General features: G+C 32.5%; 1 protein-coding gene across 2 annotated transcripts in view; it reads left to right on the forward strand.

The window, feature by feature from the left end:
- LOC106464968 (anoctamin-5-like) overlaps nt 1-16,095 on the forward strand; it is a 122,350-nt gene that overhangs the window by 79,207 nt on the left and 27,048 nt on the right. For both annotated transcript variants that reach the window (XM_022392776.1, XM_022392777.1), the window contains exons 19-22: nt 1,881-1,958; nt 2,690-2,854; nt 11,046-11,082; nt 15,823-15,934. In XM_022392776.1, coding sequence (XP_022248484.1) covers nt 1,881-1,958; nt 2,690-2,854; nt 11,046-11,082; nt 15,823-15,934 — 392 coding nt within the window. The remainder of the gene's footprint in view (nt 1-1,880; nt 1,959-2,689; nt 2,855-11,045; nt 11,083-15,822; nt 15,935-16,095) is intronic.

Genomic DNA, 16,095 nt, shown 5'->3' on the forward strand with positions numbered 1-16,095 from the left:
TTGTGTAGCTTTGTGCTTAACTACAGACAAACAATATTGTGTGCAACCACAGCTTTTTTGTCTCATGAAGTCTTGAGTATAAGCTAAATGTCCACTTCACTAGCTTCTTGACTGAAGGCAAACTCAAAATTCTTAACTGTATACAAAAGCTTCCTGATTTCTAAACACCTTCTTACTTTTAATTTGTATGTGTTTTGATAATTTAAAGAGTAAAAATGTAAAATTGCATAGCTTATTGCAGTGATGTGTATGCGTGTGTGTGTGTGTTTTGAATACTGTGATAAGCTATATTTTTTATATTTTGCTTTAGGTGCTTGATATTTAGAGGACACATAATGTAATATCTAGAAAGTTCATGAAAGAAAAATCTATAAATTTCCTGTACTATAAGATATAATGATAAAATATATATACCAGAATCATTAAATTAATCAGTGAAGTGAATCAATGTGATATTCAGTTAAGTGTTTGTAGTGTAGTAAGTTAGACAGTGAGAGTTAGTGTGCCTGTTTGTCAGTAAGGTAATTAGCATGTTCATACTTGACCGATAAGCAAGGAAATTTTACAAGTTATATGTATTTTCCATTAGTTTTATAGATTCTGTCTAAATGTTGTTTGTGAAATTAGGCGTACAAGTGAACATAACCTGTAGTAAACATCATTGAAGAAATAAATTAATTCATTATTGTTACATGGACTTCCATTATTTTCACCAAATAATCCAAAAGAACTCACTCAACAAAAGAACAAATTTTACCATTGGTATCAGAAGTGGGATAATTTTGGTAAAAATAATTAGATCTTTGACTAACATTCAAGGTGATGGTTAACAAAGTTGCAAAGCAAGACCAAAACTTTGCTGGATGTGACAAAATACTTAAAAGAAGGTCAAGAAAAGGAGACAGAAAATTAAAAGAAGACCTAAAAATAAAAGAAGAAAGAAACAGGAATTTAATGGAGGAGTTAAAAGAAAAAGATCTAGTATTTAAAGAAGGACTAAAAAACAAATTAAGTATGATTGAAGACAAAGTTGTTGGAGATATGCAGAAGGATTACAACAGAAGTAATATTTCAGAGCAGAGTACAGAGGAAAGAAGAGACCTAATTTATGGAAGATTTGGAAAGGCTTGCCCAGTTATTTTACAGGATGTTCCATGTAAAATGATGGATTCATTGGCAGTGACCAATTTACAGATGCCATAACAGACAAGATATGCAAGTTAGGCAAAAGTAGAGTAGGTGTGCATCTTTAAAGGAAGCTCTCCAGTTTGCAGTGGAACTAGAATCCATAAGAATTAAACTACTAAAGGCACCATCTAGAAGTTACAGGATCATCAGGTCCTGTGTCACTGAAACATTAACCCCCCCTGGTGATAGTCTAGAAGAACTGAAAGAATTAGTTAGACAACATGTTTTACAAAATGGAGGAAATAAACCACAAGGCAATAGCTCTTTCAAGTGTAACTTGAAATATTGCAAGAACTGCAGACAAAAGAATGTATGGAAAAACAACGTGTTTTTCAAAGGATGTAAGTGAAGGGGAACTTTATAAATGTAGGAAACATAGCCAAGACTGTGATAAATCAACAGCTATTAATACACCAAGGAGACAATACTTTTGGGATCAAAGGAACTTCAAGGAGCTAACTTCAACATTCTGCATGGCCCTAGACAGAACCACAGAAATGCTGGTATATTATCCATAAGACCATGTGTTAAAGAATACAAACACTATGGAAAGAGGGAAGTATAATATAGTAATATATATGAGCTTTATATTCCATTCTGGAAAAAGTAAGTACCACTTTTCCAGTTTTCATTTTCTGTGGTGTTGTTATGATGTGTTAATTTTAATAATTGTTGATATTTTAATTTGACAGGTATATGAGCCTTATATTCCATTCTGGAAGAAGCGAGTGCCACTTTTTCTGTTTTCATTTTCTATGGTGCTGTTATCAGTGAGTATTTTATACTCTTCTTAGATATGTTTATAGGTCATATTCAGAAAGAAATTGATATTTCATAAAGTTTGTCAGTAGTAATGAATCTACTATTATTAATTTTTATAAACTGTTTTCTGTGTTACACTTTCCAAGTAACCCCTCTGTTTTATATGCTTTAAGATTTTGTTTTTATTGTTGTTTTATACAACAACCTTAAAATATATTCTTGTTATATATTTTCTGTTCTTGATACAGTAACTCTTGATGTTGTACAATGGATCAGGGTCAAGTTAAGAGATTGGGGGGGGGGCTACTAAGATAAAAAAAACAATTGATGAAAACTGAATGTCTCATTGAAAAACATATTTTCAACTGTGTCACTATGACAATAGGGATTTCAATTGTTTAATATAAATGTATTGTTTTGTAATTTTTGATTAACTTATTTTTACAGCTTCTTCTTTCATAAATATTTGCTTGGCCATTTAACAAAAAATTCATTGTCAGTACTTAATATTTATTACAAATATTAGAATTAGTATTTTGTATATTGTCCAATCATTGCTCATGTTTCTTTATTGCTCAGACTGTAGCTATTAAAGAAGTTCAGTTTTGAGGGCCCTCCTCTACAAAATTTTCTCTGGGTCCCCAAGTCTTTATTTCAGCCCAGTCTTGGGTGATTAAATTACAGATGAGTAATTTTCTAATTTTACTGGTTTGAATAACTATTGAATTTCGTTTTTCAGGTTACAATAGCCTTAGGGGCTATAATTGGTGTGATCATGTACAGGCTTTCCATTAAAGCTGCAATAATTATTAGTAATGACGAGAAAGTGGCAAGTGCTGCATCTGTTATTATTTCTACAACAGCAGCAATCCTGAATCTTTTTCGCATTTTATTATTTAATCAGGTGATTAATGTTAAGCATTTGTCATAACTGTTTGATTACCAATATAGGTATATTATGTGCCTTCAATTATTGCATTGGATAGTATTTTTTATTAACATGGATATATATATATAGTATTGAAGTACCTTAAAATAATTGATTACAGATTAATCATTTAGGTAATTTTTCCATGTATTACAGATTTAATTAATATCGGTGACAAAAACCATGGTGGCCTTATAAATGTGATATGTGGCATATGTTTTTCCACCATATTTAGAGATATATTTAAATTTTTGAAGCTTTTCTTTTGTCTGTTTCTGTGCACCTTTGGCATAAACATGTGGTCCCGAAAACTACTGAATTTGTTCTGTTCTAGTTATCTTTATGTCTTATTCTCAATAGCAGATAGTATCTACTCTGCCAGAGAAAGGATAGAAAGGGTCAGTGGCTGCAATGTCCTTCACTGGTCAAGTGGATGATGTCTGTATGTGTTACAGCTCAAGGATACTGTGAGAGAATGACAATATCACAAAGAAAGGACACAAGGTTTCTCATAAGATCAAAACCTGTTTACTTTGAATGTTCTACTTGGCATTGTAGTGACTAGTTCTCCATATATTCCTCTCAATGGAAGAATGCTGATGATCTATATAAAGATCCAGTGGTAAAGTGATTGTCTTATGTCTATGCAATTATTCAAGCTGTTTTTTTGCTTTGGTTTTTTATAAGGATCATTTCACATAACATCAAACATGTCTGGTCTCCTTATTTCTTGCATAGCTTAAAACACAATCATGTTTTCAAATTCAGATTACTCTGTAAACCTCCTGTTGGATCCTCCAATTGTTAAGCAGACCTATCTGATATTTGAGCAGAAATCAGTTTAAACTAGATGTATAAAGCAAAATTTGTTAAAAACAGTTATAATCAGCTCCTGGGGTATGTTTAAGTAGAAGCACCATAAAATTGAAAAATAGTTATAGTGAATATTATAAGTAGAAAGTTTATAAATTGAAAGTCAAGATTTAAATTCAATCATAAGAAAACTATCTTTTATGTTAGGGTGATAATTATGGGAAATTAGATTGATTATCTGATGCTTTGATGGGATAATAATTTTAATTCGTTCAAATATTTTATTATTAGATTAAGTTTACAGTCTTTGTGGTTGTTGTAAAACATGAGTAAAAGGTAATGAATCATGTTGTGACCTTATCGTATTTCTGTTACTACATTAAGAATCACTAATTTCCATAAATCATTTAATAATTTCATTGATGTTTAAGTTGCAAAACCTCAATCTATATTTTAATGAGAAGAATCTGGTATATACTAAAGATTTTGCCTCATAGTTATTTTTTGAAATGTAAAGTCAAAACATTGTGTAAAGTGAGAAGAATTATTTTTCTGAGCATTAAGGTCAAAGTTCGGTGGTACACAAAATCTGTTTGCCATTAGTTTAGATTAAAAGAAATTCTTAATGTCTCAAAAATAAAAATATCAAAAGCTTATGGGTAAAATCTGATGTAATAGGACCTAAGAATGGAAACTGCTATGTATCATGATAATGCCTATTTTGCATTTGGATATACTGCATTAAGTTTAGTTTATGTGATTCAGATGAAAATATCTAAAGTTTGAAAATTTTCTATATACAGTATTTTCCCACAAATAACCCTCCTGCTGGTATACCCTGCACCTGAGGAAAAAAGTGCTCTAAGAAACTTTTAGGCACGTATTACCTGCCAGAGATACAGACAAATTTTGGAAGACAAAAAAAAATTAAAGAATTCTTTTACATAATAAAACCTTCAATAAACAGAGATTCTGGATTAGACATTAGTAACCTGTGGCTACTGTTGCTTAAATCTACAGGAAGTCTTTTCACCAATCAGAAACAGGGAAAAGTCATTCAATCAGAACATGTCTTCCACAATCCACCAGAATACTATAAAGACTGACAAAATCATACACACACTGACCTAAAGATGAAAGGCAGTAGACTTTCCAAATGTTGTCCTCTATACTTGTGTTTCTACAACAGGCAGTTGCCATCCATTCAACTAAATTCACCATGTTGGCTGTTGAATTTTATATCTTTTTATGAATTCGTCTAGATGATTATAAATCACTATAAAAATTACTGGTGAAGTCAATCACAGGTTAAAGGTTATGGTGACACTAGGGGACACACTGAAAGTAAAACCTACTCATCTTGGAATATGTGAGCAAGTAATTAAGTCACAATGGTAATCTATTCAAATATTTATAAATACAGTCAAAAGTGTATAAATATGAATTTTGACCAGAGAATAACTGGGATTGCTAACAGACTTACCGGCCTATTGATGAATCTCTTCACATGTTAAACATGAACAAGAACAACATAAATAAATATTTGGAATAGAAAATTGGCGATTTCAGGCTTAAAAACAAAAAAAATACTGTATTACTCGCACACGAGCACACCCTGTAATTGGCATTTTTTAAAATTAATTTAACACATAGCCCATGGGTTATTTGCGTGAAAATATGGTAACATGACAAGAAACAATTCTTTTCATAACTGTGTATATTATAAGTTAAATTAGTGTGTGGATGATCATGTGAGTATGATGCATAGGATAAATATCTAGAGTTTGAATTATCATGTATAAATGTATTTGGAAAACACTTTTTTTCAGAGCTACATAGATTGTAAATTAAACTAATATATGTATAATTACACAAGTAAATAATGAAGTACACTCTACAAATAGTCAAAGTGTAATGAACAAAACTCGACAAAACGAAATATTAATTTTACTTATTTAAACAGTGTATGTTACCATATATAATGACAAATTCAATACACAATCATATTGTCAGTTTTTATTTGCACATACAATTTCAATGTTTTGTGAACAGATATGTGTGGAAAACAGCCGTTTACATAGATTGTAAGTTAAACTAGTGTATGGATAATCATGAAGTATGCCACACAAGTATTCAAACAGCATTAGCCAACATGTAACAATTAATTTTACAAATTCAAACATTATGTTCTTCATTTATTAAATGGATATTAAAATGAAATTATATTAGAAATTTGACTGTAAAGATAATTTAAAACTAATATTGTGTCAGAAAATTTTGCATTCAAATTCAAACAAAGTTCATTATGATATAATTATAGCTTAGGAAACATTGAAATCCAATTGCTGGGGCACTGTATAGTGGCATTCTACATGATATGGCCAGGTGGTTAGGGCATTTGACTCGCAATCTGAAAATCTTGGGTTCAAATTCCCATCCCACCAAACATGCTTGCCCTTTCAGCCATGGGGCTGTTATAATGTGACAGCCAGTCCCACTATTCGTTGGTAAAAGAGTAGCCCAAGAGTGGGTGGTGATGACTAGCTGCCTTCCCTCTAGTCTTTCACTGCTAAATTAGGGATGGCTAGTGCAGATAGCCCTCATGCAGCTTTGCACAAAATTCAAAACAAACCAATCTACATGACACAACTTGACATCTATGTTCAGACAGTTAGTTTGCATGCAATCTGCATAAAATATCTGCCCACATTACTGATGATGTTTCATATAGATGATCTTCTTTCTCCCCTAGTTAGAAATTTTGGAAGTATTTAGTCTAGTGTTTTCCAAACTTTTGTCATCCCCCCCCCCCACTCCCCTTTAATATATACAGATTCTTGTGTACCCCCATCTACCTTTTTTTAATGAGTGATAAAGCAAGTTAATTGATGAGAAATAATACACGGATAAAAAAAGTGCTATTTGTGTTGTAGTAATTAGTTACTATTTTCATTTTTAAAAATATTTTAAGATGCTTAATTTTGCATTATTTACTCTACTCTAATTGCTGTGCCCCTCATCTGGGGGGCATGACCCACACTTTGGGAAATGTCTATTTTGTCCATTGTGGCAAACTTTGGCACTATCCACCCTTGGACGCTATTCTGTGGTACTATGGTGTCATAGGTCAAGTGACCCCATAAGCCAATCAGTGAGCATTCAGATGTACAATGGGCTGTATAATTGTATGAGGCTGTAACCTTGAAATATCACCTAAACAATCATTGTAGGGTACTTCTGTTGACATCTTTGAATGTGCAGTATTGCAACAACACCTTCCATGGCCAGAACAGGTATTATTTACTCAAGAGTAATAAAAACAGCAAGAAAGAAGTCAACATTAATAGCTTTCTCGTGAAACCTGGATACATACAGAATAAATATTGTTATTGTTGCTGTTTTATTGCAAAACTACATAGTGGGCTATCTATGCTGTTTCCACTGAGGGACACAGAACAAATTATAAATTCAGTATAAATACTATAATATTACAAGAAGATAGAAACACTTGATATTTTCATATTGCACATAACCACTGGTAACAGGAAGGTAAGTTTTAACTAAAAACCATAGTTTTTTTGAGAAGTTTTCATATAATATAGTGCCATCTAGTGTACTTTTATGTACATGGTTTATACTTTTGTTTAGATAGCATTTTGATTTTTATTTCCAACTTATACTGTGATTACAGTCGCTTAGGGGAAGTAATTTGATTTTTGTTTCCTTTACCTCCCCTTGTAGTATTCCGAAAGCTTTAGATGGGCTTGGCACCCAAGCATTTTACTGACTTACATCTGTGGTTTTACTTCACTGAAGTATTTTCAGGTCAAATTTATTTCTCTTAAAACAAGATAGGCCTATAGAATAACAAGAGATTCAACAAAGATATTTATTAGAAAGTAATTCTGAATATTCTGAGAGTAAATGGGTTCATGAGAAAGAAATAAAGAAACTGGACATGATTATACAACAATACAATGAACAGACTTTATTTAAATACAAACACAGTGTTTGTATTTGTTTTATACAACAAACACAGTGTACGTATTTGTTTGACACAACAAACACTTGTTTTACTGAATTTATAATACTTTCTCTACAGACCGATTAAACTTCACATTACTTAGTTAAATCAGTAATATCAGACCTATGCAGGGCAACTAGCAGTACCCACATGACTAATCATACCCATTAAAAAATAAGGGACATTGTAACCTTGAGATATCATCTGACCTACCATTGAAGAAAACTTTCCTTTCATACACAAGATACAGCTTTTTCTATGTCATTGTCTTGTTTATTTGGGGATGTTCTTCAATTCTCTTCTCAGCAAGGTTCAGCCTTCTCCACTTCATTTGAGGGACATGGAGCAATTGGTTTCCACTGCTCTATCCTCTCCTTTTCTCCCTATGTGGGAGATTATATCTGTTTTTGGGTCTTTGGTTTTATGGGATCCCTTATCTCCTTGGATTGTATTCACATATGTGGTATGCAGTAGATTCTGCATGATCAATGGAACTTCTCATGGGATCTCTTGTTCTCCCTCATTCATCTTCCTCTTTCTCTACACACTAATTTCACTTGATGTCTCAACAGAACCACTATCACAGAAGGTGTTTCTTTTCATCCTTTTCATCTGGTTCTCCATCTTTTTACAGATGATGAGATGGGGTACTTGGTCTCACCCTCTCTCTTTCTATGCCAATGACCTTTTCTTCTGGGTTCATTCCCAACAAGTATGACTGATGGCTTCATGTACTGGATGTCCTGAATCTAGTTGTAGATCATCTCTTGAGAAACAACAAACTTTCTCCTATGGAGTGGTCCCTCAATCCTTAGGTTTTGCAGTGGCTTTTTTCTCATTGATGCCTTTGACATGTATCACAATGCCAAACTTCCCCTTTTCTGGTCTCCTGTTCTGCATCCGTTAGTTCTGACTGGATACATTCCATCAGGAATGGTCTAAACTCTTTCTTTCTGCTTACTCCCCTATTCACCTCCTCCCTCATGTTCTCTCCTTCATATAGGACACCCCTTGTTGGGTTCTTCTTGTGGTTCCATTTTGGATATCTCCTCTTTTGAGCCTTCTACAGTCCTTTCCTCCTCTTCCTTTATCTCATACTCTTCTCCTTCAGTCTCATTCCTCTTTCTTCCATCCAGCTGTGTCATCACTTTGACTTCATGTGGGAGATTTGTCCAGTCCCTTGCAAAACATTCAGGACTATCTTTGCATGTAGCCTTCCTTTCATTGTTCAGTCTGGCATATAGACAACTCTTCACACTTTTGTTGCACATTATCCTCATCATCTAGCCATTTCTTTTTCATCAGGCTGCCTCTGGTCACCATTCTACACACTTCTTACTGGCTGTGACCGGTTTAGTTCTTTTTCTCCTATCTTCCCAGGGTCCTCCATGCCTCACTGGCTCCTGCTCAGTGACAAATGGTGCCTGCCAGGGTGTACTTATCCAAAATTTGTACAGTGTAAGGCTATCAAGGCCTGAAATAGTGCTTGTTTATGAAATGAAGTGTTCCACAAGACTGTTAGAGGTATCTTTGTGGTGCTCATTCTCTTAAACAATACCTGACCCAGGTCATACCCACTGATGTACTATCATGAGTAAAGCAGGCAGGGGATTCCTGCCTCTTCTTCATACCTATTTTAAAACTCAGAGCTGGCCTACATTAAAAAAAAAGGGTTTTTCATGGTCACCTGTTGCACTTTTTTATGATACTGTGCTCCTTGGGGCTCCCTAATGTGCTTTCACTCCCCATTTTCTGCTAGTGAAGCACAGGAATTCTTACAGCTCACCAATTTATAGCCACAGCGGTGATGGACCATGGAGGATTCCTTCCAAGTGTGACCAATTTCACTCATTAGAGTGTAGAGCAGTGGTGTTCTGTTGATGTAGTACAGTTCACCCATCTGGGTGGTCTGGTGTTTGTTTGGTGCAAGATTAGCCAACTTATGTCTTCACTCAATTGCAGTTTGGATTATATATTCCCATTTTGCTTCACTGGACATGAATTGAAGAGAGAACAGACCCTTCTCCTACCCTGGACCAAATGATTATTTCCAATGCTGCATGGTTTTGGACTAGAGTTGACCCATCAAGTACAGTCTGATATGCTCTAGCCACACTACACAAATAGTGGTAGAACAAGGTGCAATCTCCCATGGGTATTCCCATTTACTGTTCCATGGTAAAGGGTGTCACACTCATGGGTTCCCTTTGGGTGGATCCCGAAGGTGATTCATCTAGGTAAAGTTTGCACCAGTAAATCCGCCACTTTAATGTGAATTTCTAACTATATGTGAGCAAAGGCTACATATCATCTCAGAAGTTGGAATTTTTCTGCACTGCAAATGTATTTCCGAAAGATGCTTATTTGCATGCAACAGTACAGCAATATCACATGTAAAAACAATCTCAAGGCTAGTGGTGAGTTAAAGCATTTGCTTATAGAGGGCAATACTGAATCAGGAAAGCTATATGTGAGAGGAGGTTTTTGTCAGAAATACATTTTGAGTGTAGGAAAATGTTAACCTCCTTTTCTTCTTTTTGGGCATGTATCTTTGTTGTAATTTTTTTCTTTCTAACTTTCCAGTGATATTTTGTTCATTAAATTGATGTTTCTCTATCTCATCTTTCATCTCACTTGTTCTGGCAATATCTTGTTCAATAAAGTGCAATTTCTGTATCTTTCATCATTGACACAGAAATTATTTTTGACCTTTATTCATGGCCTTGCCATCTTAGTTTTTTTTTTTGTCTGAGAGTTTCTTTGGTAACAACAACCAGAATTACATTGGAAGGTCTTCAAGTTGAAAATCTGAAATCCTGTACACATCTTCACTTTGAGTTGTATCTCTCTTTACTTATATCATTAATTGTTTTTTCAATAACTACCCCTTTTTTTCCTGACACTTTATCAACAGTTATGTTTATAAAGCAAAATGCTATTTAATTGATTTGTACAAGGTTTATTTTATTGGACACATCATTTTTTTATATGAATTAGGTTCTTGTGGATGGATATATGATTTTAAATGGGAAAAATACTATGGCTAATGCTGTTTTATAGAAGTTTGAAAGGCACATCATTAATTACATTAGCTTGTCACATCGATGAGAGTTAGCACATCATACAAATATTCCCCATTAAACAAGGGAGAATAGCTAATAGTTTTGATGGATATAAGTATTCATTTTAATATGTTTTGAAATAAAATTTGAATTTGTAAAAGGATAATTATATCTTAGGTTCTCTCTCCTTTTTGGTAATTGTTTTCATTTCTGTAATTGAGGATGTTTTTATAATTTTTCTTCATTGGAGTCTTTTTTTTTATTCCAGATGTATCAAAGAATAGCTATTTACTTGACTGAATTAGGTGAGTTTGTATGTTAGTAGCCTAAGCAATATATATTGGATTGAATACTTCATATTAATAAAAACTACTCACTCCTCCTGAAGATTTTTTTATTTTATAAAGTTTTTAACTGTACACTGTCTTCAGTGTAATGTTGCAAGTACAACCTAAGTTCTTCTGTTTTGATACCAGACATTTTAAATTCCATCAAAAAAAAGTAGTAGTGATTTATGACAGCAAACAGTGTAATGGTGGATATTTTTGAAATGGTGATAAGCTTTGTCCCAACCACTATTATAAGTATATTTACTTAAAATACTGGCAATACATTTTGTAGAAATTACAGGTTCTGCTAATTCAGAGTTATTTACATAAAATAGATATGAACACAGAGACAGTATTTATACTACAAAAACTTCTCTTAAAATCACAACAAACAATATTATCACTGGGTGGAGGATACTGTAAAAAATACTTGGTGAAAATAATTTGACATCTATTCCACATAATAATAACTAGTTAATGAGTTGACTGTGAAATAGGCAGCAACTGCCTATTAGAGAAATACTTGTAGAAGTATATTGTTGACTGTACAATCTGAAAGTCTTCTGACTTTCAAAATGTCATCCTTTACATTTGAGCTGCATAAATATTAGGTCATCAAGAAATTAATGTCGCTTTTTTTTGATGAAAAACCTAAACAACTCATATATCAAAACAAAAAATTTATTAAATGAAATAGTCTCTATTCTTATGATGCATTTCTATCTTACAATCACATTGTTAATGCTGTGATTAAAGAAATCACTTGGCTTTGAAGCAAAAAACATGTTGTTGTTCTCTTTAACGCCTTCCACATTTGTATACGTTTTCCCATTAAGGTGGTGTTGCAGTGAACGAAAAAGATGGTAATCTGATGGTGCCATATCTGAAGAATATGGTGGGTGGGGGAGAACTTCCCAACCCAACTCCATAATCTTGAGTTGCTTCAAACGTGCCATCACAGCTTTTAAGGCTAAAGTCACATGAACGAAATTTGCTGAATCATTGTTGACACTTACGAACATTCAAAACATTTCTATAAACTTTTTGATATTCTTTATGGCTACAGAGGCATTGTTTCCCTTCTTGTGTTCAAACAGCATTACATGCCGAATGTGTGTCTCGTTGTGTGCCATAACTATAAGGGATTAGAGTATAATAAACTTTACACATTATATAGGCTACACTAACATGATATTTAGGCAGTTCGTTTAACTATAATATATATTGTACATTTATTGGGGGGTGGTTAATGAAAGTGTTCCAAAACGTGACATTAATTTCTTGATGACCTAATAGATTGTATAGTCATCAATATATTTCTACAAGTGTTTCTCTAATGGGCATTTACCACCCATTTCACAGTCAACTCAGTATGAATTCTCTGTTGGTTAGTTTACTTCTTTTATAATGTATACTACAGGCTACATTTACTTTAACACAAGTTGTAGGCCTATGTTCACAAACAACATTTTCATTTCCAAAATAATCTGTGATACTAATGTTACCTACTTCTAATTAATAAATGTATAATTTGCTTAAAGAATTTCTTTGCAAAATTTCAAATTGATTTTGAAGAAGAAAAATTTAAGTTGTGCTTGTAACATTGCACTGAAGATGGTGTACAGTTAAAAACTTTGTAAAATAGAAATTTCTTTTGGAGAACTGAGTAGATTTTTTATCAGTATGAAATATTGAATTTCAGTTGAGTAACTGAATAGATGCAATAACTCCCTCCATCTAACACTGAACTGAAACACTCAATGAATACTGGTTGAATCTTCACACATTGATTACTTGTATTTTTAATGTACTCTCAAATTTCTCCAAATTCTACAAAATTTCTATATCTTAACATTGTCATGAATTTTTTAGGTATTGTAAATTACTGCATTGAAAATATAGCTTACAACAATAATATAAACACACAAGTAACTCATTTACAAAAATGAGTATTCTTATGGAAGAAGGCTCATTCATTAATTAAGTTCAGACACTTCTCATTTAACAGTATCTTTTAACAGTCTTAATTTTATTTTAGATGTGATATAACTTTTAAAAGTAACTTCCTTAAGAATCAAGCCATGTTCTGTGGTCAAATGGGAGGAGTAATTTTTAGATTAGGCTAGTGCAGAGGTTCTAGCAATGACTTTTAGACTGTAATAGACAAACTACATTATGGAAACAAGTTTAGGCTTTGTCTCACTGTCATAACAAAATAACTTATTTGCACTTGTTAGCAGGTTACATATTGTTGACTTGAAGAATGTGTATGTGAAGACTAATTACAGAGTTAATTGATGTGGAGAAAAAGAATGTTATATATGTAGATAAACAAATACACATTAAAAAGTAACATTCCAACTGTTTATTAGCAACAGTCTCAGTATAATATATGTTTTCTAATGACTATAAAGTCTGTCTACTTATTATTGTAGTCTTCAATTCATCTTACTGGAGAATAAAATCTGTTCCTTATTCACATTTCTAAGGACTATCTTCAGCTGAGCCACTTTTGGGCTTGAACTAAGGCTACCTAATTAACTTAGCCAAGCAACTTTATATTCTTTCTCACGGAGTCTTCACTATTGATATTGTAGACAGATAGTTTTAATTAAATCAAGCCTAATTCAGCTCTTAAAGTGTGACACTTTTTTCTGCAGGAGTTCTGTTTGATAGCCTTGGTAATGAATTATTGTAATATAGTGCAATTTTTACTGCATAGCTCTTTGCATAGTACATAAATGTCATTATTCTTCTATTCTCTCTACATGCTTTCCCTTGTCCATCAAATGAGTACAAATGACTTCTGAGGACCCATTTCAGCAAGTCAGAGGTATAGTATTCCATGGGAGATGTCTCTGATTGACATAGCATAAGTAAACGCATGTGTTTACATGGATGTGTGACTGTTGCTTCATTTTAATGAAGTCATACCTTATTGACAACCAACTTGTGTTTCTTTATAGTATAGTGGTGTCAGAATGTTAGCCTGTTAGTATATGCAGCTCATTTTGTCATTTTTTTTTCAATTCTTTGAATGTAGTCTTTACTATGTGTTATGCAACCATAATAAATCCCTTGGAAAACTTTTGAAACATGCTCTGTCCCATATTTAAAATGTTGTATCACCAGCATGATAATCATAGGTTATCCAGACTTTGTTTCAGAGACATTTGAGTAAACATGTTTCATCCAATGTGAATATGTATTTAATTTGTCACAGTCCAGATACCGCTTATATGTGTACTCACATGACTTGACATTTCTTTTAGTTTATTATTGCCAACTATTACTTTCTCTGGATTTATTTAGCTATAACAAGTTTCATTACTACTATATTATTTTCATTTATGTTTGAAATTTTTATGGGCTGCTAGTGCTATGTCTTCTTCAGGCACATTACTCATATAGCTATTTATATCTGCATGATTTGTCCACTTCAACTTTTTCAATTAAATATTTTCGTTTTGCTTTAAGTTCTTTACTTTAACTTCAAGAAAAAAATCAGGTGTCTCACAGGTACATGCTTTAATTGCCTGTCCTTTGTGGATGCTCTGTTATGTTCTAGTGTAGTCATCAGAGATGTCCTTATCATTATGCATTTGTCTAGATATGTTTGTTTAAAATTTGGTGCTTTATTTTCAGCTACATGTTTTGTGCCTCTATAATTTTTGTAAAACTATGCTTAATATTCTTTCTTTCCTTATTAATACTAGCTCTCTTTTTCTTATACCATACAACTAAAATTTACTACCATTTTGACTTTTCGTTTTTAGTGCTGCTGTAGTTGAAATTCTGATTTTAAGCCTTACTGTTTTGCTAACTAAACATGGATTCATATACTGATTCATGTATTTGGATGCATAGCAGTATTGGGTTTAACAAATCACAATTCTTTTAGATTAGCACAAGAAACTGAAATTACTACTACTATTAATCTTTGATATCTCTCATCCAACTAATGAGCTGGTGCTGAATAATTATGTTACCTGATCTTTTTACATGGTTTGGTGTATGAAATAAATGGCTTTTAGTATGTTTATCTAATTGTCATTGACACTAATTAAAAGCCAGCAACCTAGTAGTCCTTGTATGGACCAGTGTACATTTGATTTCTTGATCATGCTTTTATATTTGTATGCATGCATTATAATTTATACTCACAAACCACTGCAAGAAATTCAGTGTCTAAAACTTCTGATAGGAAGTGAATAAGAAGGACATATAATGTTCTGGGATCACTGGGTTTAATTTGAATACTAATTGTGATTTTCATGTAAATATAATTAACAGGCAAAATATAGAAATAAAGTTTTTCAGGTTATTTTTAGAAAGAAGTGAGTGGGATAGGGTGTGCTTGAAATATACTGACATGTTACAGTATATAATTAAGAAGATGCTTATGTTATTTGTATGTTGTACAGGAAATATTTCTAAAAAATTAGAAATTATTGTACAAAATTTATCAGAATGTTTAAGTTACACATTAGAGCAGATGTTAATGGATTTTATTTCTTGTATAATTTACTCAAGTAATTTTAATTGTAATGAATCTGCATTGCATACATGAAAGTTATGTTGAATTCTTATTGCAAGTAAGTTATGATTTTGAAAATATTTGTTTATATAATGCCATATTGTAGACATTATCTAACACCTGATGAACATTATTGTTTAACCTGAATGGATAAAACATAATTGTTTCAAATTTTCTAGAAATGTATCGAACACAGACAGAATACAACAACAGCTTAACTTTTAAGATGTTCCTGTTACAATTTGTCAACTATTACTCTTCCATTTTTTATATAGCATTTTTCAAAGGAAGGCAAGTAATTTTAATATTTCATATTTGAGAATTTTCAGTTTTTAAATCATATTTTCTAGTAAACTGATACCTATAAGAAATATTGAAACTGTATGAGAACATATTTGTTTAATGAAATTAGATGAGTGTTTTCCTAAATGGGCACAAAAAACAATGAAATA

This window comes from Limulus polyphemus, unplaced genomic scaffold (assembly GCF_000517525.1).
Source record: "Limulus polyphemus unplaced genomic scaffold, Limulus_polyphemus-2.1.2 Scaffold1797, whole genome shotgun sequence".
Classification (NCBI taxonomy): domain Eukaryota; kingdom Metazoa; phylum Arthropoda; class Merostomata; order Xiphosura; family Limulidae; genus Limulus; species Limulus polyphemus.